The 25699-nt window shown below is 37.2% G+C and overlaps 1 protein-coding gene across 5 annotated transcripts in view; it reads left to right on the plus strand.

The window, feature by feature from the left end:
* LOC122002009 (membrane-bound O-acyltransferase gup1-like) overlaps window positions 1–18394 on the plus strand; it is a 39808-nt gene extending 21414 nt beyond the window's left edge. For 3 of the 5 annotated variants that reach the window (XM_042557023.1, XM_042557024.1, XM_042557025.1), the window contains 10 exons: window positions 4381–4505; window positions 4628–4679; window positions 14314–14376; window positions 16460–16569; window positions 16656–16748; window positions 16845–16926; window positions 17172–17249; window positions 17882–17957; window positions 18040–18089; window positions 18164–18394. In XM_042557023.1, coding sequence (XP_042412957.1) covers window positions 4381–4505; window positions 4628–4679; window positions 14314–14376; window positions 16460–16569; window positions 16656–16748; window positions 16845–16926; window positions 17172–17249; window positions 17882–17957; window positions 18040–18089; window positions 18164–18217 — 783 coding nt within the window. In that variant the 3' untranslated portion in view covers window positions 18218–18394. The other 2 variants (XR_006117553.1, XM_042557026.1) reach the window with 2 other exon arrangements.
* The last annotated feature ends 7305 nt before the right edge of the window (window positions 18395–25699 follow it).

The following is a 25699-nucleotide window of genomic DNA, read 5'->3' on the forward strand; positions in this document are numbered from 1 at the left end:
AATTAAATATATAAATTATAACAATCTACTTTTTAAAATTTAAAACAATCTCCTAAAATATTAATTCACCTTTCTAAATTTAGAATGATCAAAATTGCACAAAATTATAAGTGTTTTATTAGGAATCATAAACATGACAGCATACCTTTATCAAGATTTTAAAAATAAAAGACTTGTAATATTTCTAAACATATTACAAAAGTACAAAAGTTAATATTTATGGATCCAAATTTTAAATTAATTCTAAGATAAAAAAATATTATCTATAATAAATATATAAATTAACATAAAGATGTTACTTTATATATAATAATTATACAAATTAATTATTATTTTAAAAATATAAAATAATAAAAATATAAAAATATAAATTTAATTTATTAATTTTTTTTAGAATTTTTATTTTTTTAGAATATTAGAATATAAATGATAAATCTGAATTATTATTATTATTTTTTTTAAAAAATTAAATTAAATTTTAAATAAAAAATAGTATAATATATATCTGAATTTTTATATATTTTTTTAAATTTTAAACAGATTTATTATAATTTTTTTAAAATTTTTAAATACAATTTAAAACATTAAAAATTATTTTTTCATAATATTAATTAAAATTTTGATTTTTAAATATATTTTTTATATATTTTAATTTTTATTGAGAAAATTTAATTAGGATATATAAAAGCCTGTTTGGAATATCATCCCTACCTTAGGAATTGTTATAAATTTAAATTAGAATTTATTTTCTTAAATGCCCGCAACGCCCGCACGCACGCATCGCGATCACGCCGCGGGGAGTGATCACGTTGCTACCGAGCGACGGATCGCAGGGGTCCGGCGGCGCTGGACGCCTTCGGCGGCGCCAGAGGCGTCCGACGACTCCTTCGGCGCCGCCGAACCCCTGCGATGCATACACGATGGGACGAATTGGAGAAATCTTACCTCTGCCGTTGCTCGCCTCGCCGCGCCGCGTCGCGCCTCGCCGTGCCTCGCCGTGCCTCGCCTCGCCTCGCTGTGCTGCTAATCGATCCCGCTGGTACGTTTTATAGGGTTTTGCACGCGATAGAAGGAATCGAATCGATTCCTTCTGTAATCGATCGCGCGACAGAAGGAATCGATTCGATTCCTTCTGTCGCGCGATTTATCGATCTCGAGTGTCGCTTGTGCTAGCGCGCTTCAACGCGCGTATCACGCGCCGAAAGCACAGCTCCACGCTCGCCCGTGTCATGTGCCGAAATCACTGATGGTCGGGTGCCGATTTCGGCTGGGCGACGGAACGGTAAAAACCGTCCGTGCCGCCCTACACGAAACGACACCTTAATCCTTGGATCAACGTGTTCCACTCAACCCCGTATCTACAAATATAAAATAAAAAAAAACTCAAATAATCAAAATGCTATCCAATAAGAATAATGACATACAACAAATAACAACCAAACCTTATCCCACAAGGTGGGGTTGGCTATATGAATTCTTTTACGCCATTGAACTCTATCTCCAATTATATCATCATCTATATTTAAATAATGTTTATCTTGATTTATCCTTGCTGACCAAGTCTTTTTTGATCTTCCTTTTCCTCGTTTGATTGCGTGTTTGTCATAGTTTTACATCGCCTAACTGGAACATTTATTGGTCGTCTAAGTACATGCCTGTACCATCTTAAACGTATCTCTCGGAGTTTTTCCTTAATAGATGTAACTCCGGCTTTTTCTCTAATGCTCTCATTTCTAATAAGAATAATGACATAAAATCTGAATATTATCTACTGCTCGAAGTTGAAGGATCATTTTTTATCTTGCTTCCTCATAATATTCCTCATTCCTAAATTGATAACAATAAAAAATATCTTGCAACTTCTTTTGAAGCTACGCCTATTGCTGAAAAATAGGAAGAAGCAAGAACAGGAGTTGTTGTTGGCTGAATCTTATGCTGGAAAGAGGAAAAGAAGTTGTTGTTTGAAACCTAAGAGAGGATGAAAGGAGTGATGATTTACTGTCGCTGGACGCCTTCGGCGGCGCCAGAGGCGTCCGACGACTCCTTCGGCGTCGCCGGACCCCTGCGATGCATACACGATGGGACGAATAGGGGAAATCTTACCTCTGCCGTTGCTCGCCTCGCCGCGCCTCGCCGCACCTCGCCTCGCCTCGCTGTGTTGCTAATCGATCTTGTTGGTACGTTTTATAGGGTTTTGCGCGCGATAGAAGGAATCGAATCGATTCCTTTTGTAATCGATCGCGCGAGAGAAGGAATCGATTCGATTCCTTTTGTCGCGTGATTTATCGATCTCGAGTGTCGCTTGTACTGGCGCGCTTCAACGCGCGTATCACGCGCCGAAAGCACAGCTCCACGCTCGCCCGTGTCATGTGCCGAAATCACTGATGGTCGGGTGTCGGTTTTGGCTGGGCGACGGAACGGTAAAAACCGTCCATGCCGCCCGGCACGAAACGATACCTTAATCCTTGGATCAACGTGTTCCACTCAACCCCGTATCTACAAATATAAAACAAAAAAAAACTCAAATAATCAAAATGCTATCCAATAAGAATAATGACATACAAAAAATAACAACCAAACCTTATCCCACAAGGTGAGGTTGGCTATATGAATTCTTTTACGCCATTGAGCTCTATCTCCAACTATATCATCATCTATATTTAAATAATGTTTATCTTGATTTATCCTTGCTGATCAAGTCTTTTTTGATCTTCCTTTTCCTCGTTTGATTGCGTGTTTGTCATAGTTTTACATCGCCTAACTGGAACATTTATTGGTCGTCTAAGTACATGCCTGTACCATCTTAAACGTGTCTCTCGGAGTTTTTCCTTAATAGATGTAACTCCAACTTTTTCTCTAATGCTCCCATTTCCAATAAGAATAATGACATAAAATCTGAATATTATCTACTGCTCGAAGTTGAAGGATCATTTTTTATCTTGCTTCCTCATAATATTCCTCATTCCTAAATTGATAACAATAAAAAATATCTTGCAACTTCTTTTGAAGCTACGCCTATTGCTGAAAAATAGGAAGAAGCAAGAACAGGAGTTGTTGTTGGCTGAATCTTATGCTGGAAAGAGGAAAAGAAGTTGTTGTTTGAAACCTAAGAGAGGATGAAAGGAGTGATGATTTACTGCCGTTGGCTGAAAGAACAGGACATACAAAATGATGAAACTGCTGAAACGTTGAAAGAAAAGGAAGGAGAACCATTTTGCCTTTCACCGGTGGCCTTGGCTAGCTCCAGCGGGGGCTACGGTGGCTGTGGTTGGTTGGAACAACAACGGACGAAGGGGCGAGGAGGTCTGCTGCTCTTGTCATTGTGAGAGGACAGCAGCTGCTGCTGTGTTTCTTGCTGGAGAAGAGAAAGGAGAAGAAAAGAGAGCTCCTATGCTTGAGAAGGGGAGATGGTTGCTGTTGCAGGTTTGCTGTCGTTAGAGAAGGGAAAGAGAAGAAGAAATAAGGAAAAAGAGGAAAAAGAGAGAGAAGGGATGAGGCGGTATGGCGGTGAGGCATGGCTTCTGCTTATGTGGAGAGAAAAAGTGGAGAGAAAAGAGGAAAGATAAGGTTTCCTAAAAAATACCCTAATTTGTTTAAACCGACTGAACCGGTGTAAGTTATTAAATTTGGTTCGGTCATAACTTGGTCTAGTCAAATCCAAATCAATCTCTGTTTAAACCAACATAACTCTTATTGCCGCCACGCCTATCTATTGGATTTAGTTCGAATCCAATCTGATTTTAATTTAATGCCCTCACTTCATGTTCAACGATCTAGTTTGTCTGATTATTATTATTATGTATTTTATTTTTAAAATTCAATAAATTTCTATGTTTTCATTGAGATCCTTTTCTATTTCTTCAAACATCAAGTATATAAACCCCACATTCAATCTCAGTGTTCACGATCTATAAAAGTTTTAGCTAATATTGCCACAAAACTAGTTTCTTTTTTGGTTGATGTCATTTTAACTATTGACAAGTCGAGGTACTAAACTTGTGTAGAGGCTGATACAACCTCTTATGAGGTAATTGATCTGGTTTTGAAACCTTTACAACTCCACTCCCTGTGCAACTAACTATTATCCGAGCCTCTTTTTAAATAATAAAATAATCTATTGATCGATCATCAGATTTTGCATGACTATCGTTTATGACGTATGAGCCTTTTGTACAAGTCAAAATGTTTTTTTTAGTATGCTCAAGATTGTGTTGGTTTCATTTTGTGTTATCTTATGCTTGGTTTGGCTTGCCTTATTGCTTTATTATATTGTATGCATATTCGATTCAAAACTAAAGTTGTACTGTTGATGTGCTTTCCAACAAAAGCATACACGATTATCTTCATTTATCTAATTTTTCTTGGTATTTATCATTGTAGATGGATATGTCACAGAAGAACTACTCGCTTGGCCAAATAACTTGGTATGGCATAAAATGGATTCTTGCCCTTTTCCTTATGGAAGCAATGACACATCATCTATATTACAATGCTTTTGCAGTTAGGTTAGTAATTGTTAAATCCAAATAGGATTGTTTTGTTTTCATTTCCCTCTTTAAATGCAAATTAGATTCTTTATTTACATTTCCCTCTAACTATTTTTATTTTCCCTTTCTTTTTTATTCAGTGGATCTTGGAGGCATTTATCCCCATTGGACATCCTTATCATAGGTTATGGGGTAGGATATCTTCCTATTACTTGTTTTTTTTTTTTCATTATTAAGTTTATGTGCCTAAGATAATATTTATATAGCATGAAGTTTCCTTGTGTGCTTTTATGGGGTAGTATTAAGTTTATCTTCCTATTATTTGTACAATGGCAGTACAAAGGCTGAGCCTGAAAAAAGAAAACATTGGAAGATGTTCCAATCTGTTGATCCAAATGGTTCAGAGTGGCTAGGCTACTGGAAAAACATATATTTTGGAGAAATGAAAAAGATTTCATGCCTTGTAGCTTCTGAAAGTTTACCATCCATCATTCATGAAATTATAAGGATCTAAGATTAACAGATTTAAGAATGTTGTACTAATTAGTAATGACGCGGGGTAGGATAGACTATCCTGCTGAATGACGAGAAGGGGGTTTGAGAAGACAAGAAGAGATAACATGCTGTTCTCCAAATCTTACCGGAAAACAAGAAAATTTTATTTAATATTTGATGATTAATCCTCGAACAGCTAAACATACGTTTATATAAACTCTACACTCTAAACCCAAATAAAAGAAAGAAATCCTTATATATAGACTACAATTCCTATTTTGTAAAGAAACGAAAGAAATTCTAAAAGAAAAAAAAAATTATAATAGACTCACAATCCTAAAATATCTAAATGGACTCAAATAAAAAAAAAATATAAAAGATAGAAATGATCAAAAATATTAAAATACAAAAAATACTTTAAATACCAAAAAGGTAAAAATTATAAAAAATAATAATAAAAACCTATGGATCCTCTGGCATCAAATCGGCAAAATCATCAAACACTACACCTAGGTTCGCAACCTTGAATGTTGAAAAATCAGATGAGAGGATATCTATCACGCCTCCGAGGTATACTTGTCTAACCAAACGGATAGACTCCCTTATGACAATGCTAGATAAACATGCTAACTAGTCCACACAACTATATAAGCATAACCACGCAAGATAATAATATCCAACTAATAACTATAAAGATATACGAAAACCACTCAACCACTCAAACACAACTGAATAGACTGCATGCCGGCACGGCTTAAACCTAACAAGTACCATAATCAGAATAAAGTACCCAACATAAGCAAAATCCACACACAAGACAATTATTACATGAACGTGTCCGAAAAATCAAAGTGCAAGCAAAATGTAAAACGAATAATGTGGAAAACTCTTGACGTGACATGGGATTTGCAGATGTGATCTCCAAGCGACTCCATATATCTTCTATCGGGTAAGGAAAACATACATGGGGTAGTGAGTCCAAATGACTCATCGGGTAATAAGAGATGGATAGTGTATGAGCCAAGTGTAAGGAGACACAAAGGTATACAATATCTAAAGTAATACTCACCAATAGATAATAATCATAAGAATGAATTATTACATATATCAACCTGCTTAGCCGTGTATTATACAATGAGACATGATAAGTAATGATCAACATGAGTACTGTACAACATACGTATGTAGAAGTGCAAATAATAGAAATATATAAACAAACATGAGAGTAATCACTCTATCACAGGAAATACAAATGACTAAGACATCTAGCTGTCTAGCTATAGAAGGTATAGAAGGCGGGAGGATGCTCTACCATGGATGACCTTGTGGGCAATTCGAAATGTTAGGTCCTTGTCTGCGGGAGAATGCTCGACCATGAATGACCTCGTGGGCAGATAGGATGTAGCTATCTAGGTACGTATGATAAGTAAGGATCAACATGTATAACATATACATACTAATAACATGCATGTCTGACATTGCAATAAATATAATAGCAAATACAACATATCTCACATGCATATGCAACATACATCATGTATATGCAAAGTCACTCCTACACACCATTCTAGCTACCATGACATCTATGTGGTCGAGTGGGCAGGACTATGACAACTGTACCATCTCCAGTTACCACATCTGAGTGAGCGGTTTAATAGGATGCAAACGTAGCTATCTAGCTACATATCAAGAGGTCATTGTCTGTGCGCAACCCCACTATCACTACCCTGAATGGCTGAGTGGGTACGACATGACACGCTGCACGCAACTCTAGCTACGACTATCCCTGAGTGGACGAGTGGGCAGATAATATGACCGACGACTCTTTCAACCAAAAAGGGAGACTGTTGACAACATGCATATAATGCAATGAGGTGTAAGATGTAATTAATCATAACTAGCCATCTCCATGCAACAGTGACGCAAATATATCCGGAAGTATAAACTGTAAACAATGCATGTGTCTACCAAACAACATGAATAGTCAAAGAGAAAACATCTATAGTACATACCATACACGTGTGCACAAGTATAGAATATGAATAGATAGATAAAATACCTATTGTACACACCGTACACGTGTGTACATCTATGAAATATGAATAGCCAAAGACAATACCTATAGTACACACCATATACGTGTATACATCTATGAAATATCGATAGCCAAAGATGAGACTGTATGGATATTAAGTAGATCATCTCTAAGGTCAAACACATGAGTATCAAACTCAAGCTTTATAGGAATAGAGTCAAGGTAATAAATTGCCTATCTAACCATACTCATGCACTAAGGTCAATATACTAAGGAAGTTAAGGAATGAAAATACTGCCTTTATCGGTGTCTTGTATTGAATGCCCTCCAATCTGGGCTCCTGTCTCGAAACCTGCAACAAATAGCACAATCAAAACCTAGATCTGCCCTAGATCGGGTAACGAAAACAAATCCTAAATCACTTTTAACCCTCTATAAGTTCTGATTGTTTCATATTAATTAACTATGAATCTCAACTAATCTCATTCTAATTTGAGAAACTCTGTATCAAACTCCGATTACCAAGTAATGAACCTAATTAATCATCTATTAGTTTAATCCAATTACTAATTGCTTAATCCACTCATCACTTGATATATATTATTTACTCTACATTAATCAATCTTTCAATCCATATATTAATTGTAACAATTCATCAGTCACATCTACAGCCCAATCACCAACAAAATTGTGTATTCTATGCCATCATTTTGTTTCTCACCTGCTCCCCATGTTGCCCCATTCAATCTGAAAACTTGTTCTGAGTTTAGCATCCCTTGATCATTATATGCTTGAAGAACTCGATCTGCAACCACATGAGTTACAAACTTAATAAAACAAAAACCATCAGACTTCCCAGTTATGTCTATTGCAGATTAATTTAACAGAAATTACCTTTCCGGTTTGTACAAGGCAACCGTAGATGTAGCTCTCATCCATGCAGTGTTGCAAGTCACTGATCCCAAGCGTGCGTGTCTCATCAGCTGAAGCCAATTGTGGGGCCAAAGCCTGGGCCGGTAGAGGAGCTGGCACCGCTTGGTATTGCATTTGAGGAGGTGAAAACGGAGCCGAGGCTAGCCCTGCGGCTGCTGTTGTTCCATGGAGGCGGTGCCATGGGAGGGGGCTGATGTGGGGCTGTCGGAAGGGGAGAGGGAAGCGATGTCACAACCATGGCGAGGGGAAGAGGGTGGCATTTGGCTTCGGTTGCTCGCGAGCAAAAGGCGGTGCTCAGGCCGGACCTATGGTAGGGAGGACTCTCGGCACCGACAATGGGCCATGCTTATTGCAGTTGACACGGCGTAAGCGATGGCGACTGGATCAGGAGAGGGGGTGGCGGCGATGGAAGCTAGGGCACAGGAGGAGGTGAGGCGGCGATGAAGAAATCGAGAAGGGGTCGGGACGAAATAGTGAGGGGATGAGAAAAACTTAGGGTGCGTTTGATTTGCGTGTTTTTCATTTTCTGCGTTTTCTAGAAAATAGAAAACGACTTTTAGACATTCTCTATTTTTCTAGAAAATGCTATTTATTTTTTAGAAAACAGACATGGAAAACACAAACAAAACATCATTTTTCAGAAACGCGCGTTTTCCAGAAAATAAAAATGGAAAATGTACAAACCAAACACACACTTAGATTTTGATATTTATATATCTAGGTTAATTAATTATAATTCTTAGGTTGATTAAATCAATCAACTCTCACTTAAGTTATATTCGAATAAGGTTTTCTCTAACTCTAATAGATTCATCCCCTTAAACATGCCATATGAATTCGGTTTAAATCTCAAAAAATTCCTAACATTTTTAAAAAATTCTATAAGATAATTTCTTAATTAACACTTATTATTTAATTATTATTTAAGTGTCATATATAATAATCTCTCTTTCCAATTGTCCAGAGAAGCTAAAAGGATCGCCAGAAACTCAATGACACAAAGCTTTTCTTTATACATATCTTCAATCATAATTAGTGTATCTTGTGTGTATGGAACACATCTCTTGACACAAGCACAACATCACTGAAATCTCTTAACACAAGCACAACATAACTGACATCATGGCTGATGGATAGTTGGCTCAAAATGTCTCTTGTAATAAATAATCTATCACACAAGGTTTAAAATCTCTACCAATGCCGAGTTTTGGTCAAAGACCGGAACAATACGGTTTCAATATCGCGTTGTGCCGATATTGTTTCAGTATTTTTTTTATTTATATATAATAATTATTGGATAAACATGTTTGTTGTGTATAATTTAAAAATAAATCATATATTGATTTTATATAAATTCTCAATTATTTTAAAATTTAATATGGTTTAAAACAATTAAATATAGTTTTCATGAAACAAAATTGATCTAGGCAGATCAAATATAGACATTTTAAGACAAATATAGACATTTTAAGACAAAAACATATGTTTCATATGTTTAGGAAACAAGAATCCTAAAAGTGCGAAAACCTAAATATGTTAATATTCATGGATCTAAATTTCAAATTAATTCTAAGATAAAAAAATATTATCTATAATAAATATATAAATTAACACAAAGATACTAATTATATAAATTAACTATTTCTTTATTTAATTAATTATTAATTTCAATAATATATTTTTTAGATAGTAAAAAAATTTTGAACATCAATTAAATGGTAAAATAGTAAAAAAATTTATCAGAATATAAAACTGGTTATTATAATTTTTTAGAATTTTTTTTACATAAAATTAGATTATAAATCTGATTTATTAAAAAAAAATAGAGTTTGTAAATAAAATTTAAAATAGTAAAAAACAAAATTTCAGAATATTAATTAATAAAAAAAATTATTTTTTTAATTTTAAATATATTTTAGTAGGGTAATTTAATTAGAATTCATAAAAGTCTCTTTGAAATATCATATGGGAATTGTTTAAATTAAATAAATAAAAAATTTTAATTTATTTCTGGACTAGGGCATCTCAGGGTGTTCGATGGCGCGAAGGTGTCACACGATGGCTCCGGCGACGCCTCTGACGGCACTTGCGATGCGGTTTGGGATGACGCGTTGAAGCCTCGTCGAAGCATAGGTGTCCGGGACGCCTTTGGCCATTTGCGAAGAAATCATACTTGCCTGGACAGTAGTCGCCGCTCGTGTTGCTGCTAGCGACACCTTTGCCTTGCCGCTGCCCGTCGTCGCCTCGCCGTTGCCCGCTGTCGCGTCACCGCTACCCATCGTCGCATCGCCCCTGCCAACCGTCACCGTCGCTGTCGCCATCGCCTCGCCATTGCCCTCCATCGTCTCGCCGTTGCTCACCGCTGCCTCCCCGACTTTATATAGGTATTTTTTAATTAGTCTATCGCGTTTTCAATTCCTTCTCGCGCATGTTGTCGCGCGACAGGCGCTCGATTTTGTCTGTCACACGTGAGGCACGTGATGACGCACGAAATTATTGCGTGCGGGTGCCGGTTTCGCATGGAACAGTAAAATCCGTCAGTGTCGGGCGGCACAGAATGAGATTTTAAACTCTGCTATCACATCTAGGGCTAAATCACCAACCAAAATGGAATGATCTGGCCCAGTTTTGGGATGCCTTTCTCCAAACCCAAAGGAGGCCCAGTTCAGCTCAAAAATCTATTCTTCAGGCATCCCTGTTATCTTGTTGAAGATGATTTTTTACTGACACAACCTCCCTGGTGTGGGAGAAGCAGCTGTCGAGATAGTTCTCGTCAACCCAGTACTGGAGGTCGCCAATCCACAGGCTGCGGACCTCCTCGAGGGTGGTTGGCTGGTGGTAGCCATGGGAGACGGTGGCAGCCTTGGGTGCAGCGGCCGCAACCCATCCTTGTTGGTGATGCCGCTGTTGCTGTTGAGAAGAATCCATTGCATCCTGAAAGGGAAGAAAGCTCGAAAACCGTTCGAGGCGCTTGGAGTTGATGCGATCAAAGGAGCCATCATAGAACTCTAGATCACCACAAAAAAGAGGTCCTCAGGCAGGTCACAGACGGAAAAGGAGGGTTGATGTTGTTCATCTTCTTCCTCATGTCAAAGAGATCAAACGGAGCCTGCTTAGGCATGAAGAGGATCGCTTTGAACTCCTGTCCCTTGACGGAGAAGTGCTTTACAGCGAGGTGGTCCTCCCAGTTGTTAGTTAGGTTTTTGTAGAAAGAGGCATATTCTTCCATCTCTGTGATGTGTTCTACAAATTTCTTCATCAGTTTGTCTTTGACCCTTGGTACGTCTCCATCCCATGCAGACCTTGGTAGGGATGCCGTGAATGCAGTCAATGTTTCAGTCACATCTCTGTTTGGCAAAAACCTTTCAAAGTTGTCTTCAGTTCTGTTGAGAAGCTTTACTCCTCGAGGTTGTGATATGTCTCTGATCTTTTCTTTCAGTTTCACCTCCGTTGGCTTGACCGCCGGGGTAGTAGTCTTGATTATAGGTGCCTGTGGTTTTATTATCTGTTGTGTCACCGGAGTGGTTTTTGGAACCTGTCTCTCAGCAATACCAAGCATCTTTGCGGTCGCTTCCTTGAAACCATTGATGAGCCCCTTTGCAGTTTCTTTAAACTCTCTTTGTGATGTCAGCACCTTGTTTAGTGTTGTCTGGTGGATGCCGATTACGTTTCTGACCTCTATCAGGTTATGTTCTCCTCTAAGCTCCCATCCAAGTGCAACATAACTAAGATGTGATATAGGTCCAGCTGAGGGTTCACAGCCACGGCAGCGACAAGGGCTTTTTGTAGAGCATGGGATACCGGATAGTTATTTCTTGTTGACCATTCAGTGACAAGCTCTTGTAGGCCTGCTTCATTTAAAGACCTAAATTGGCTTATGCTGTCCAGTTCAGCTGTCCTTCCTACTCCCATGGCTTTTTGACATTTGTGATTTGGAGCCGGATGGGTTCATTAGCATCTCTTCGACTGCTCTTGCAATCTCTATGTGCGATAGTCTTCCTGCTGCAGCAGCCTATCCTGCCTCTGCTTGTAAAACTGCTCCTTCAGTTACCTCATCTTCCTCATATTGGAACTCAGCCTGCACTAAACTGTTGCAAATTGGTTAGCTGGAATATCCATATAGAAGATATCCTGAGATCTGTCGCCATACATGGTGGCAGTCTTTCCCTTCTCTAGATCTGACATAACTTGATTGATTGAGATATTGTTCTCTTCTTTTAGAAACCTTTCTTTGTTGGTCTCGTACCTTTCAACTTTACTATGCTCCAAATCTAGCTCAACTTTCCTCAAATCTATTCCTTTTTTTTAGCCAAAACCTTTTCTCTTGAACGAGCAGCGCCAAAGGGGCTTGGGCGAGTTTTCGGGTTCGCTTGGTGGTGGTGGTGCATCAGCACCCCTCTTCTTGGGCGGATCCAACAGCCAAAGCTTGAATATTTCGAAGGGAGAGACTTCTTTAAGGTAGCCCAATTATCCACCGCGTCGACCATTGATGAATTTCCATCGCCAAAACCATATGATTCTCGGCGACCACCACCCTGCTGAGGAACAAACACCTTCCTTCCAACTTCTCGACTATCAACCTTGTCAGCTCTTGATGGCGGGTCCAAATCTCTATCTGGAGGTAGGCCCTCCCTTATCAAAACCACTATAACGAAAAGGAAGTGTAACCAAAAAGAAGAAAGTGATCTTTTATCTTTTTCATCGTCGTCTCCCAATCCTTGATCTTCGTTTTGCCCTGTCTGTCTTGTGAGTCCTGTAAGTGCTCCCATCACGCCGATGGGAGGTAGGCCCTCCCTTATCGAAACCACTATAACGAAAAGGAAGTGTAACCAAAAAGAAGAAAGTGATCTTTTATCTTTTTCATCATCGTCTCCCAATCCTTGATCTTCGTTTTGCCCTGTCTGTCTTGTGAGTCCTGTAAGTGCTCCCATCGCGCCGATGCTCGACCCTTGAGTTTGATGACAATCAACTTCACCTTCATCTGATCCGAAACTTACTTGTAGTCGAAGAATCACTCCATTTTATTGATCCAATCAACAAAATTCTTTGTTTGTTTGTGATGTACCAGAAATTTAGGTAGATCAACTTGAAATTTGAGGTCTCCATGTCGATCCTCTTGATCGTTGTGCCGCTACATGCTAGGTTAAATATGCGACTTTCCTCTGTAAATCCTCACTCCTCAATTGTCTTTCATGGTGCTCGGTTTCCTCAATCGGAACCTGTCTATTGTGGCAACCGCGACTATGACCATGACGACTTTCCATTGGATCTAATACTCAACTTTCTCTATCAGAACTTGCCAACTATGATACCAGTTGATGCCGGGCAGGATAATGATTATCCTATGGGCTGATGAGAAGGGGGTTTTGAGGAAAAGGCAAGAAGAGATCATTGTTGTATCTTTCTGATTTTTTTTTTATTTAAAATTCGAGGATTAATACTCAAATAGCTATATGGATGTTTATATGGATTTTAGACCTAAATCCAAATAAAGGAAAGACATCCTTATATATAGACTACAATTTCTATCGGGTAAAAAAGTAAAGAAATTCTAAAAGAAAGGAAAAAATTATTAATAGACTCACAATCCTAAAATTTCTAAACGGACTCAAATCTAAAAAAATACAAAAGATAGAAATTATCAAAAATATCTTAAATACCAAAAAAGCGAAACTTGATAATAATAATAATAATAATAATAATAATGGATCCTCTTGCATCAGTAAATAACTAATTGCATCTGTGAACTCATACTATATAGAGAAAAGACTTGAAGCACAACCATTGCAATGATATCATTTCTCAAAAGACGCTTGTCGAATACTGTGTTAACTTCCATTTAATGGAAGAAAAAATAATTTTGGCTAGAGATCCTATTTTACATTGGATTTGATTTCTTCAATTATCTCTTGAATCTTTGAACTACATTGTCATCTAACACTCTCAAGATATCACTTTTGGTACAAAAGTGTCTTGCATTATGAAAGCTAAAGAGTTGATATTAGGTTTTTATATGATTTAAGGTGCTTAAATCAAGCGTTCTCATTTACCAATAAGATATGCAAATAGTTGCTCAAATAAGACAATTTTATATTTTTTATTCATTAAGCTGCAGTCTTGGTTTGTTGTTTCATTTTCTAAATATCATGTCTTGTGCAAAGAATTGGATTTTCTATGGTAATAAAACATTATGCCATTCAGTTTATTGTTTCTGGTACTCTTAAATCTACCAATTTATGCAAATTCATCTCATAAATCCTTGCATTATATCAGGTCTCTCATTTGTCCACTTCGATCTGCTTTGTTTTTAGTTTTGTTATCCATATGCTGACTATTTGTGGTTATCTTCTTTTTTGTTGACAGGTTGTAAACTTTATGTGGCTGAAATTCTTTCTGATTTGGCGTTATTTTAGGTTTTGGTCACTGGTATTCTTCTGAATTGAAGAGATATTTTCCTAATGTATTTTCTTCTCTGTATATATTTTCTTCTCTGTATACTAATATCACTGTTAACAATAACTTACGAGTAAATTTGTTAATAACTCACTGGCTTCAAACGTTGTGCTAGTCAAGACTCCAATCATTAAGGTTAATAATTGAAGACCCAAGTAAATATGTTAGATTATCACAATTTAGAATATTACTGCAAACTATAATGAATGGTGCGTAGGTATGTTTCATCCATCAACTCATTGTCTTCAATAGATTCTAGAATTCTTACTAAGTGAATATTTCATGATTATTCTATGAACTTCAGATATCCCACAGATTCAGCTTCAGTAATTGGATACCCATGTAAATATCTTAAGTGTATCATATAAACATTATTTTAGGCAATCAAGAATTGTCTCAAGTGAAATTTCATCCATCCATCCATTCTTTATTTTTTTTGAAACAATATAGAGTTCTGCCATCTAAAAGCTTACGGGGGACCCTTCTTTTTACCCGACTCTGCTAGTGCTAAATAATTGGCTGAAAGTAACATTGAAACATCAAAATACTTCTCTTTGATATATAGACACACTATGTAGGATCGGTGCACATGGGAGGGGTAGGGGTGAATTACGTGTGTTTAAGAACTTTGTTCTTTTTCATTTTTTAAGACTAAGTATGAGTGCAAAGTATGCAACGGAAAGATAAAAAATGAAAACACACAAAGACAAGGTCGATTATTTGGTTCGGAGCCTTCGGTGACTCCTACTCCAAGACCATGGCCTTCTGGACCGTATCGTTGGGCAATCCACTAAAGACCTCTTTCGGAGCCTGTCGGAAGAGTGAATCGAGTACAGGAACACAAAACAAGGACAATCCTTAGTTATAAATTAAATAGCTCTAAGTAAATTGTTACCAATCATAAAGTATGTTGATGTGAGATGCTCGTGTGTTGGTGTCGGTCTACCGGCAGCAGTCGGATGTCTCGGAGCAGTAGCGCAACAGTAGAGGGTAGTTGTAACAGCAGAAGAGTTGTTGTAGCTCGTATTCAAGTTGTGTACTTTCTGCTGGTCGAATAGTCCTTTTAAGTAGTGTTGAGGGTGCCTCCAACCTCATCCGAGGTGCCCTCAATTGCAAATGTGATCCCCTTCGGACTCGATAAGCTCTGCATACTGTGGTTCCTATTCGTGCGAGGGCGCCTTCCAGGCACTCCGAGGGGCCTTTGCATAGCTCCGAGGCACCTCCAGCACTCCAGGGTGCCTCCCCGTCGTGAGAACTTTATCCTCAAAGTTCATCTGCGTGAGGGCGCCTCCTCTAAATCCAATGCGCCTTCGTGTAGCTTTGAGATGCCTCCTCAACCCTCTGAGGCACCTTGGACATTATTCATTCGAAGCTTTACTTTGTTTTTGCTTCTGCAAAAACCCATTAGTCTAACAGAAAGGTATTTAATCTGCAAAACAGAGTTAGCATAATTTAATACAATTATTAATTAGATCTTGTCCTCTAGACCAGGATGTCTCAACTTAAACTTCAAAATGGATCTAAGCCGGACTAGCACCTAAAGTCCCTCACTGGAACTCACCCTCACCGGATCACTCTCCTCCTGTGACTTACCTCACTTACCATGCAGAATTGCTCTCCTTTAACCCATCAGGTCTTCCTGTCTGTTGTCAGGTCTGCAGATCCAATTGGACTTTGGCCAGCTGTCAGGTTTGTGATTTCCTGCCATATTTCGGGTCACTCCTTGACCTATATGGACTTTCCACCAGCTATCAGATTCAACAGACCTAGTTGGATTTCAGCCCCGTATATGGTCTTCCAGAGCTGTCAAGTCCTGCACACTTGGTAATAAAGTTAGATAACACAACATCTAAATTTAATTCATTTGTTATTCATCAAAATCTAAATTTGACCATTAGTGCTAACTGCACCAACACACTATTCTGTAGCTGTAGACAATTCTTCTGGTAATGTAATGTTCCTATTGTTATATCACTGTTTCTTTAATCTAGTTGTTGGACTTGGGAATTTGAGATTGCATTCTTCCTAAAGTTCCAACATAAATTCTCATTTATAGATGGCAGGCATTGAGACTCCTGAGAATATGCCTAGGTGTCTCAACAATTGTTATGACTTGGAAACCTTTTGGAAAAGCTGGCACTCGTCTTACAACAAATGGATCGTCAGGTTTGCATACATTTTCTCATTTTCAATTTTTTTTTTCAGATAATTGGGAAAAACATTTCATGCAACTATGTAAACATGGTTGGCAGATACATGTATATTCCTCTGGGTGGTTCTCATCGGAAGCTACTCAATGTGTGGGTTATTTTCACATTTGTAGCATTATGGCATGATCTAGAATGGTAATGTTCTCTTATATCTAAATTTAGAAATCCATTCAATTGATTTTGTGAGCTTTTACTTTAGACAAAGCCTAATGTTCTTGTTGTCTCTGATAGGAAGCTTCTTTCGTGGGCATGGTTGACTTGTCTATTTTTCGTTCCTGAAATAGTGATCAAATCTTACATCTCCAGTGTCCATGTAAAAATTGCTGCCTCATCTTGGTTTCTTTTGAAAAGTCAAACTGTCATGCTTAGAAGCTATTTGGACTAGCACTATGAAATAGTATGCCATACATATGCTCAGGCATAATATCACCAATTAGTAGTAACAACTTATATGATTGTAATAACTGTTGGTCACAAGATGTGCGTGCTTGTAGTAGCTCGTCCCCAAGTTGGAATTGATTAACACATTTTTGAAATACTTATCATCACACTATTCAGGTACAAAGTGTTCTTGGGGTGTGTATTAAACGAGAATTAAAGGCTATTGGAGGAGCGGTCACAATTTCATGCCTAATGGTATATTTTATCCTTTTTCTTAGATAACTAACTTTATTATGCTTTCCATTCAGGTGAAGCTTGAAACTCTAGCTCAACATCAGAAGGTTTCATAGCACAATTTCTCTTTTGATGCTATACTTGCAACACAACTCATTTTAAGGGAAACCAGTTAAATCTTGTGAATTATGAGTTTGATATGTGGTTATTTGATAGTTGCTTAGTTTTATTAGTTCTTTTAACACGCTTGGTATCTAGTGAAGTTGCAATATACCCTTTGTTCCTATTGTGGTCGGCAATCTAAGTGAAGCTTTTACAGTATCAGAACTATTCAATTTTCATGATGTTTTTTCACACTTTTCTAAGTGAATCACTTAAAATGCCCCTTATATGCGACTGTATGTAAGTTAAATTTGTGAAGTTGGCAGGGTCACCTGAGAACTGAGATACATCTCGATAATAGATTCCTTGTTGGTGACTTTCTTTTTCTAAAACTGACATTTTAAACTTCTTTTTATTTATGGTGTTACCTTATCTTCTGATTATGTTGCTCTCAGAATTCCTCATTTTTTGGTGTGCATTTATTCCATTTTATCATTATGAACCTTGCTCCATAATGTAAGTGCTGGGTATTGTTTCTTTGACTTGTGCAGGTGGCAAATCTTGCTGGTTTTGTTATAGGACCATCTGGGATCAGTTGGTTGGTTTCTCGGTTGCTTCATAGCGACGGTACTCTTGGATCCTTATTTCTTTCTTCCTCCATGATCACTTAGGTTGAATGGTTATCATTACATTGTGCCATGCATTTCAGGCTTACCACTCTTGGCCGGTACATTCACAACATTTTATGTGGGAACCAAGGTTGCGTAACCATTTCGTAAATGTTTTCATTCTATTGGACATCACTAACCTTTCTAACTTGACTGAAAATGCAGCTAATGTTTCATATACGGGATGCTAAGCAAAATCACCAGCTAAAGGAACAGTGAGAGTGTTTTTCTTGCGATGATGATTCTCATCAGAGAGGCCTATGAATTTTCTATGTAAATTAATTTTTTTGGAAATTATTATTATTTCTCAGTACTTATTTTCAAAAAAGTTCATAGATTTGCAAGCAATGAATAAGCCTTCTCTCCTAAAATTATTACGCTAATCATATTGTCTGATGATCTAGTTCTTGGGTTTTCGATGATGCTTGATAAAATACAAAGTGAGTTGCAGCCGTTGAAGATTTAAAAATCAAGAGTTCAATTTTTTTTCTTGATCATTTGCTTTCCTATGCAGCAAAATATTAAGCCCCTGGCGCGTTCTCTATAACCACTATCCGACCGGAAGTTAAATCTGAAACTTCCAGATTTGTCTACATGATCGCTTCTTCAATCTGCTCAGACGTGCATCTTTGATCCTTCTTCAGCGGAGGGTTTGTGCAAGAACAGGTATCGATGATGTGCAGCTACGATTTCAGGATGCTGCATTTCCTGGTCTGAGCTGCCCTTCTGTAATGAAACAGATCCCAACTCATTTACTGCCCGAGCTCCCCTGTTGTAATGAAACGAGACCTCGACTGAGATCCTCACAGACGTCTACAGATATCCAATATTCCTCAGAAACCACCCCATTATCAAGAACGCTGAAGTAGAATGTGCCAGGAACGCTCGCTCTTAGCTTGCTCTCGAGACTAAGTCACCTCTAAGAGTTCAAACTTGAAACATAGGGTTCATACCAAAATGATCCTTTAGCCTTTCACCGGTAGAAAAGCTGATACTAACAAGGAAAATGATCGTATATATGCAGTGGAAAACCATCGAATATTGTCAGATAGTTGATAAAATGTTTATTACAATAAATATCAATTCCTAGTGGGTAAAAAATGTAAAGGATTTCTGTGCTAGGATAAATGCCCTTTATAATTTAACCCCTTCCCGAATATATGAAGTCATCTTATAGTAAATGTTACGATGACAACTACACCTTTTAATTAAAAAAAACACTTTGGGTGCGTTTGGTTCGGGGTTATTCTTGATAATCTTGGTTATCCATCCAAGGTTATCAACAAAAACCTTGTTTGATTTAGGTATTTGATGATTCCCGAGTAATGTTCCATGCCTGACACGTCAGCAAAAGGGTCATGCAGTCCGGAATCGGAAAACCTCAGAAAACTAAGGGTGCGTTTGGTTTACACCGTTTTCATTTTCATTTTTTGGAAAACGTGCGTTTTCTAGAAAACAGAAAACGACTTTTTGTCATTCTCTGTTTTTCTAGAAAACGATAGCCAAATTTTTAGAAAACGTGCGCGGAAAACGCAAACCAAACACCGTTTTTCAGAAAACGCGCGTTTTCCAGAAAATGAAAATGAAAAACGCGCGTACCAAACGCCCCCTAAGGTTTTTCTTGATTCCGGAGTTAACGAATTTTTTTTACCAAAAATATCCTCCGATAAGAAAAAATATGGAAAAAAGAGAAAAAATGAAAAAAAAAAATAAAAAAATGTTTAAAAATTTTAAAAAAAAATTAAAAAAATTAAATTTTAAAAAATAAAAAAAATTATTTTTTTTAAAAATTTAAATTTTTTTAAAAAAATTTTAAAAATAAAAAAATATATACTTTATCGTTGTTTTGAATAATAGGTTTTATAAGATCATAGTGTTAAAATAAATACTATAATAAAATAATATTGTTATATATTTTGTTGCCCATTAAAATTTAATTATACAGGGAAATTAAAATTTTTGATAGTTAATGATTATATAATTTGTATTTATGTTATTTAATTTAGGAGTGTTAAAAAATTAGATAGATAACAAATAAAATTGATAATATTTATTGAAAGAAGATGAATATAGAAAAATAAATCCAGACGAAATACTTAATTTTAACAGTCAAAAAACCAATGCTAATACAGCCTTGTTTAAAAAGAGAAAAAAATCTTCAGTGAAATGTAACTGTACGAGATAGTTTGTACAGTAGAACTGATATAAATAAATAAATAAATAAATAAATAACTAGTAATAGGAGACTATAATACAATTAAGGATTGAAAAGTATGATAGAGAGATAGACTCTTGTGAAAAAAAAAATCATTATAAAACTAAATAGAGATATAGATATGCAACAGAAATTAAAATGAAAGATAATATCATTTATGATTTTTTATCCTATTTTTGAATGGACAATCCATTATAATTTCTCTTTTTCAAAAATTTTCGGACAATGAGAAAAGCTCATACTGATGTGAGGATAGTGACAAATTTACTAAAACTCTATTAAATGAAGTATGATAAAGTAAAGATACTGACAACATTGAAATGTAGAATTATGACGTTCGTCATTGGAGCTTTGGCATATTAGCACTTTGTACTAACAGAGCAGTATAAATGGATTAGAGAAAATTAACTACTCAGTCTCAACCTCGTAACTTCTTTTATAAACTTTTCATTGGATTGATTAAACCACTTTTCGATTGACCGATCTCTAGAAACTACTTGAGTTCGTGTCCAAGTTCACGATCTTCCCAGATCGTATTTTTTGTGAATATATCTTAGTTGACTGACCCTCTTGATCAGTCGACCGATCCTCCTGATCAATCGACTAAACATTAGAATTTCCTTTCTTGCTAGATCCGATCTTATCCGATTAGTGCTTACCATATGTATTTGGCCGACCAAATCAATATTCAGCCGACTAAACTTTTGAGTTTCCTTTGTTAATTGATCCGATCGTATCCGATCTCCGATTACTAATTTTGTTTAGTCGGTTGATCCTCATGATCAATTGACTGGACCTTTATTTCTTTTTTTTTTATAGGATTCGGATATAATATGTACCTATCTACTTGGATCGAACCCTTTGGTCGACTGAAGTCTTTGTTTATCTACAAAATAGAGTTAACACAATAAATATTTTAAACATAATAGTAATCCTGCAAAACGGAGTTAGAAACATATAAGTATGTATGCATTAATTTAACAATTAAGACTGTTTGATCTTGACTCATAAACTTCCGTTGATTTTTTCAGTCGGATCAACGCTTAAGATTGTTCTCAAAATGAGAATACGTCCTCACACCTTTTCAAAAGGACTTCTCTTCTCTATATTCTTACCTTATTTACTCTCCAAACCTCCGCTCTGATTGACCTGTTTGGACTTCTTTATCTTGGTGTTCGATCGACCTGATTCACTAAAACTTTCTTGAAACATTGAATTATCACAATAAATATAACATAGTAAAGTAAACTAGTGTTAGCGACATTCAAAATATGTTGGTCTAGTCGACCGTGTGTGGTTGATCGGAAACCTTGTTTCGGTCACACTTTCTTAGAGTTCACTCCTCCAAGACTTCGCACTTTCTTAGAGTTCACTCCTCTAGGATTTTCCCTTTATTTGAAGTTCACTTATCCAAGACTTCTTAATATCTAAAATTCACTCTCTTAGGATTGTTTTCGTGATGGAAGTTCACTACTTAGCACTTTTCACTACCTAGAGATGAATTGTTTTCTTACTTGGAGTTCACTCCTCCAAGACTTCTCATGATTGCTTTTAGGATTTTTTTTTTCTTTTTTGGAATTTACTCTTCCGAGACTTTTCACTACCCAAAGTTCACTCCGTCGTGATGTTTTTCTTGACAAGCTTCCTGTCATCCGTAAAGTACTTCAATTTTTCCTTTACTAATCATCCACTTAACTAGATCAATCTTCACCCGTCTCCATTAAATATATTGTCCAAAAAAATATCAAAATCTATTAGGTCGATTAGACAAACACAATATTTTGTTGACATATACAGATTATTTTTCCAAAGCTAGCATGTGTCAGTAAAACCATTACTCAATTTAATATCAATAGTCACAAGAAACATCTTTATAAATTAAAAATATGCAGTATACCATTCCCTCGGGATGGTCTAGTGACTAGCGCATGAGGTGCTGCCATCATAAGGTCTGAGATTCGAATCTAGATAAATGTCTCCCTCATGCACTAGTCACTATTCCAAGGCTAGTAACACCCTTGATTTATCTCCTTCACGTTGGTCCTGTGACGAATTGGTCGGGATGCCAGGATAGCATACTGGTTTATTAGCTCGATTGGTTAAAGCTTACTCCACCGACTAAACAAGTCTTGATTTAACCCGATTTGTCAGAGCTTCCACCAAAGAGGCATACTTCGATTCTCCACCAGTGTAAATGTTGTTTCGGATTTTATCTTAATAATTTAATGACGCATAACCTAAATTTTTACTATCTCATGGCTTCTTTTCACCGTCTCAATTCTCATTGATTCTTTATCATTCTCTCTATTTCTAAATTTTATTACACGTTTCGCCTTCGTATCCTTTTTATATCACAATGCATCAATCCATCTATTTCGGTTCTTTTGCATATTAATACAGCTACATCAATCCATCTGTATCTCATCGACTCTTAAAAAAATTACAGTCGCATCTATTAATTTCTATGTCTCATCAATTATCTTATCAGTTCTTCAGGTGATATATAAGACATGCTCACTATATAACTTGAGGTATGATGCCCCAGGGTGTAGCGCAGACTGTGAACATATGACATCTCTGGTGTAATAACCAAGGATCAATTTTTAGGAACGACCTGGGGTTTATCCTATCATGTACTTAACGCTTGTGTATATGTATTTATCTCACTCTATATATGTGAGACTGACATTAGGAAGACTATTAATATAGTAGATCTATTTTAAAAATATGATTAATAATCTAATTTCTATTTTTATTTTTGGATTAACATTTTTATTTTTATTTTCAATGCGTGGGCATGACTAGTAAAATTAATAATATTTTTTCAAAATACTAATAAAATTTAGCACAGTCAAATTCATTAATAATAGTTAATGAATTTTTAGGATGGTTCCAATTAAGTATTATTTGAATTAAAAAATTAATATTGGATCCTGTCCGGAATCTGAGTTAGAAGAAGGTTGGATGAGCTATTGATGGTGTTGATGGGGGGCGACTGGGACACCGTTTTCGTATGCGCCAACAAGAATGGACCCCCACGTGGTGCTAACGGACAACGATGACTGCACCGGTGGTACTTGAACTCTGCGCACACTCAGACAAGCACACAGGATGTTAGAGGCAAAAAACTAGGGAAAAAGTCTCCGGAGTTGACCCTCTGATGTTCAAGTCAGGTACTTTTCCTCCAGAAGAACAGTATACGAAGGAGAAAGAAAAGTAGAAGACAAGTGTGAATGTGCGAGAGAGCGTACCTGCGTAAAGGAGAGGACATCCCTTTTTATATGAGAGTGCGTACCTCTAGAGGCTGACCTATGTCAGAGAATATCAGGTGTCAGGACTTGTCGGGTGATGGAGGGCACGTGGTATCCTCCTGTGGACTGAAGGAAGGTTCCATTAGCAGATGACCGCGGACCATTGGAATATTCCCTAACACTTAACAGTTATTCTCTAACAGGTGGTTGCGATTCCCTAAACTTGTTGTCGTGTAGCACCTTTTGTCCCAACCTTCTGTCCCGATCGGGTATGAATAGGGCAACTCAGGATGATCTGTCGGGTATAATACCTGACCTTCACCTTGAGGGGTCGAGAGCTGTGGTGAAATGATCCAAGAGACGATCGGGAGTTGGCTGATCGGGAGTTAACTTGCTGAGAGAACCAAGCTTGGACATAATCGATTTGTGAGAACCCGACCTATTAGATCTGGGTCAGATATTACCACCCCGATTGTCTCCCATGTCTTAGACCCAGGTGTCTCAGATCTAGGATCCTGGTCTGTGAGAACCCGACCAGGAACGATGTTGTTGAAGTTATCACACGATCCTACTTCCTTTATGCTGATCGCCACTTCCCCTTGACTTCTGACTGTCACGTCTCCTTGACTTCTGACTGCTACGCCCCCTTAACCTATGACTGTCACGACTTTATCGGACCCCACCGTTATGCACCGTATCACAAGCCTCCCCCAAGTTTAGTCGAAGGAGGCTTAGGTCCGACTAACTAGACTCAAGCTCTAGTCTGCTTATTCCACCATGATGTCCTTAAATGCTACTCCTTTTCCCATTTCCTCGGATGTGTAACCTATTTAATTACTCAATCATCCTCGGGGGAAGGGCCTTACAAACACTTTGAAGCCGATTCTTCACATCTTCCTCTTTAAAAGGGGTTGACTCCCCTTACACCATTGTGCTTTTCTTGCTGACTTCTCCTGACCATGGAATCTATCTCTGAGTCTGATGAGTGTCATCCCTACGCTGGCAACTAACCCATCTGACTCAGTTACTTTCCCAGAAGAATACTGCTTTAGTCGAGATGAAGCAAGATAGGGATCTTCAGTCTTCCCTTCGTCGAGAAATTGAAGAACTTTGGTTAGCTGCCAAATCTCGGGCGTGGGCTGAAGTAGCATTAAAATAGAAGGCTTATTTAGATCTAGAGAGCTAGATCCAATTCCTGATCTATTTGAAAGAGAAACACACCGCTTCTGTAGCCCTTCTTCAAGAAGACAACCAGCTTAAAGATGATACCATTGCTTAGCAACGTCGAATTATTCAGTGCACCAAGGCGGAGTTGACCCGAGCACGATCTTACTTGGAGCAGGTAGGTCAAGCAGAACATCGTTGCTCAAGGTGCCGACCGGTTGCCGATATTGGCAAGGAACCCTGATTACTGAGATGTTCTTAATGTGGAAATGAGATTTTCGAGGGGTGTTCCCTGATTTTTCGAATTATTGTTAGAGTGTATACCAAAAGCCTAGCTTTTGTAAACATTTATTTGTTAAAGTAAAAGAATCACATTGGTCAATATCTGCATTTATTAAATGTAATTGTTCAATTAATTTATATAGTAGACAACATGGAGTGTGGTGTCACACTCAGAAGATCATGTTGTCGGTTCTCTATAAATTATAAACAGTTGCTCGCGACTAAGATAGAAAGGAACAAACTATCAGTATAGTCGTAGTGTAATTAAGTATTAGTTTATCTTGACTAATGAATTACACTAATACACTTTAAGTGTATTGAGTAGGATCATTTAGGTATGTTCTTTTTGTATTGACTTAGTAAAAGAACTAAACCTTAGTTATTATGGAAGTGTGTGCTCTTAATCCTAATATAATAACAAGCACATATATTTAATATTTATTTCTTTGATTTATCAAAGGGTGAGGTTTAGCTCGATAAATCAATATGCCCGATAAGTTGGGAAATGATATTACTTATAGTGTGTGTTGTTGATTATAAAAGGAATCTGTGTCCTAGTTATCTAGGTTGAGAATGTCCCCAAGAGGAGCTCATAAGGATTGCCATGTTAAACCCTGCAGGTGGACCTAGTCCGACATGACAATAAAGTTGAGTGGTACTACTCTTGGAGCTAGATATTAATTAAGTGAGTTGTCAGTAGCTTACTTAATTAGTGGGCATTCGTAATCTTAAACATAGGGAGACTAACACACTTATGATAAGAAGGAGCCCATAATGTAATTTGGAATT

This window comes from Zingiber officinale, chromosome 7A (genome assembly GCF_018446385.1).
Source record: "Zingiber officinale cultivar Zhangliang chromosome 7A, Zo_v1.1, whole genome shotgun sequence".
NCBI lineage: Eukaryota > Viridiplantae > Streptophyta > Magnoliopsida > Zingiberales > Zingiberaceae > Zingiber > Zingiber officinale.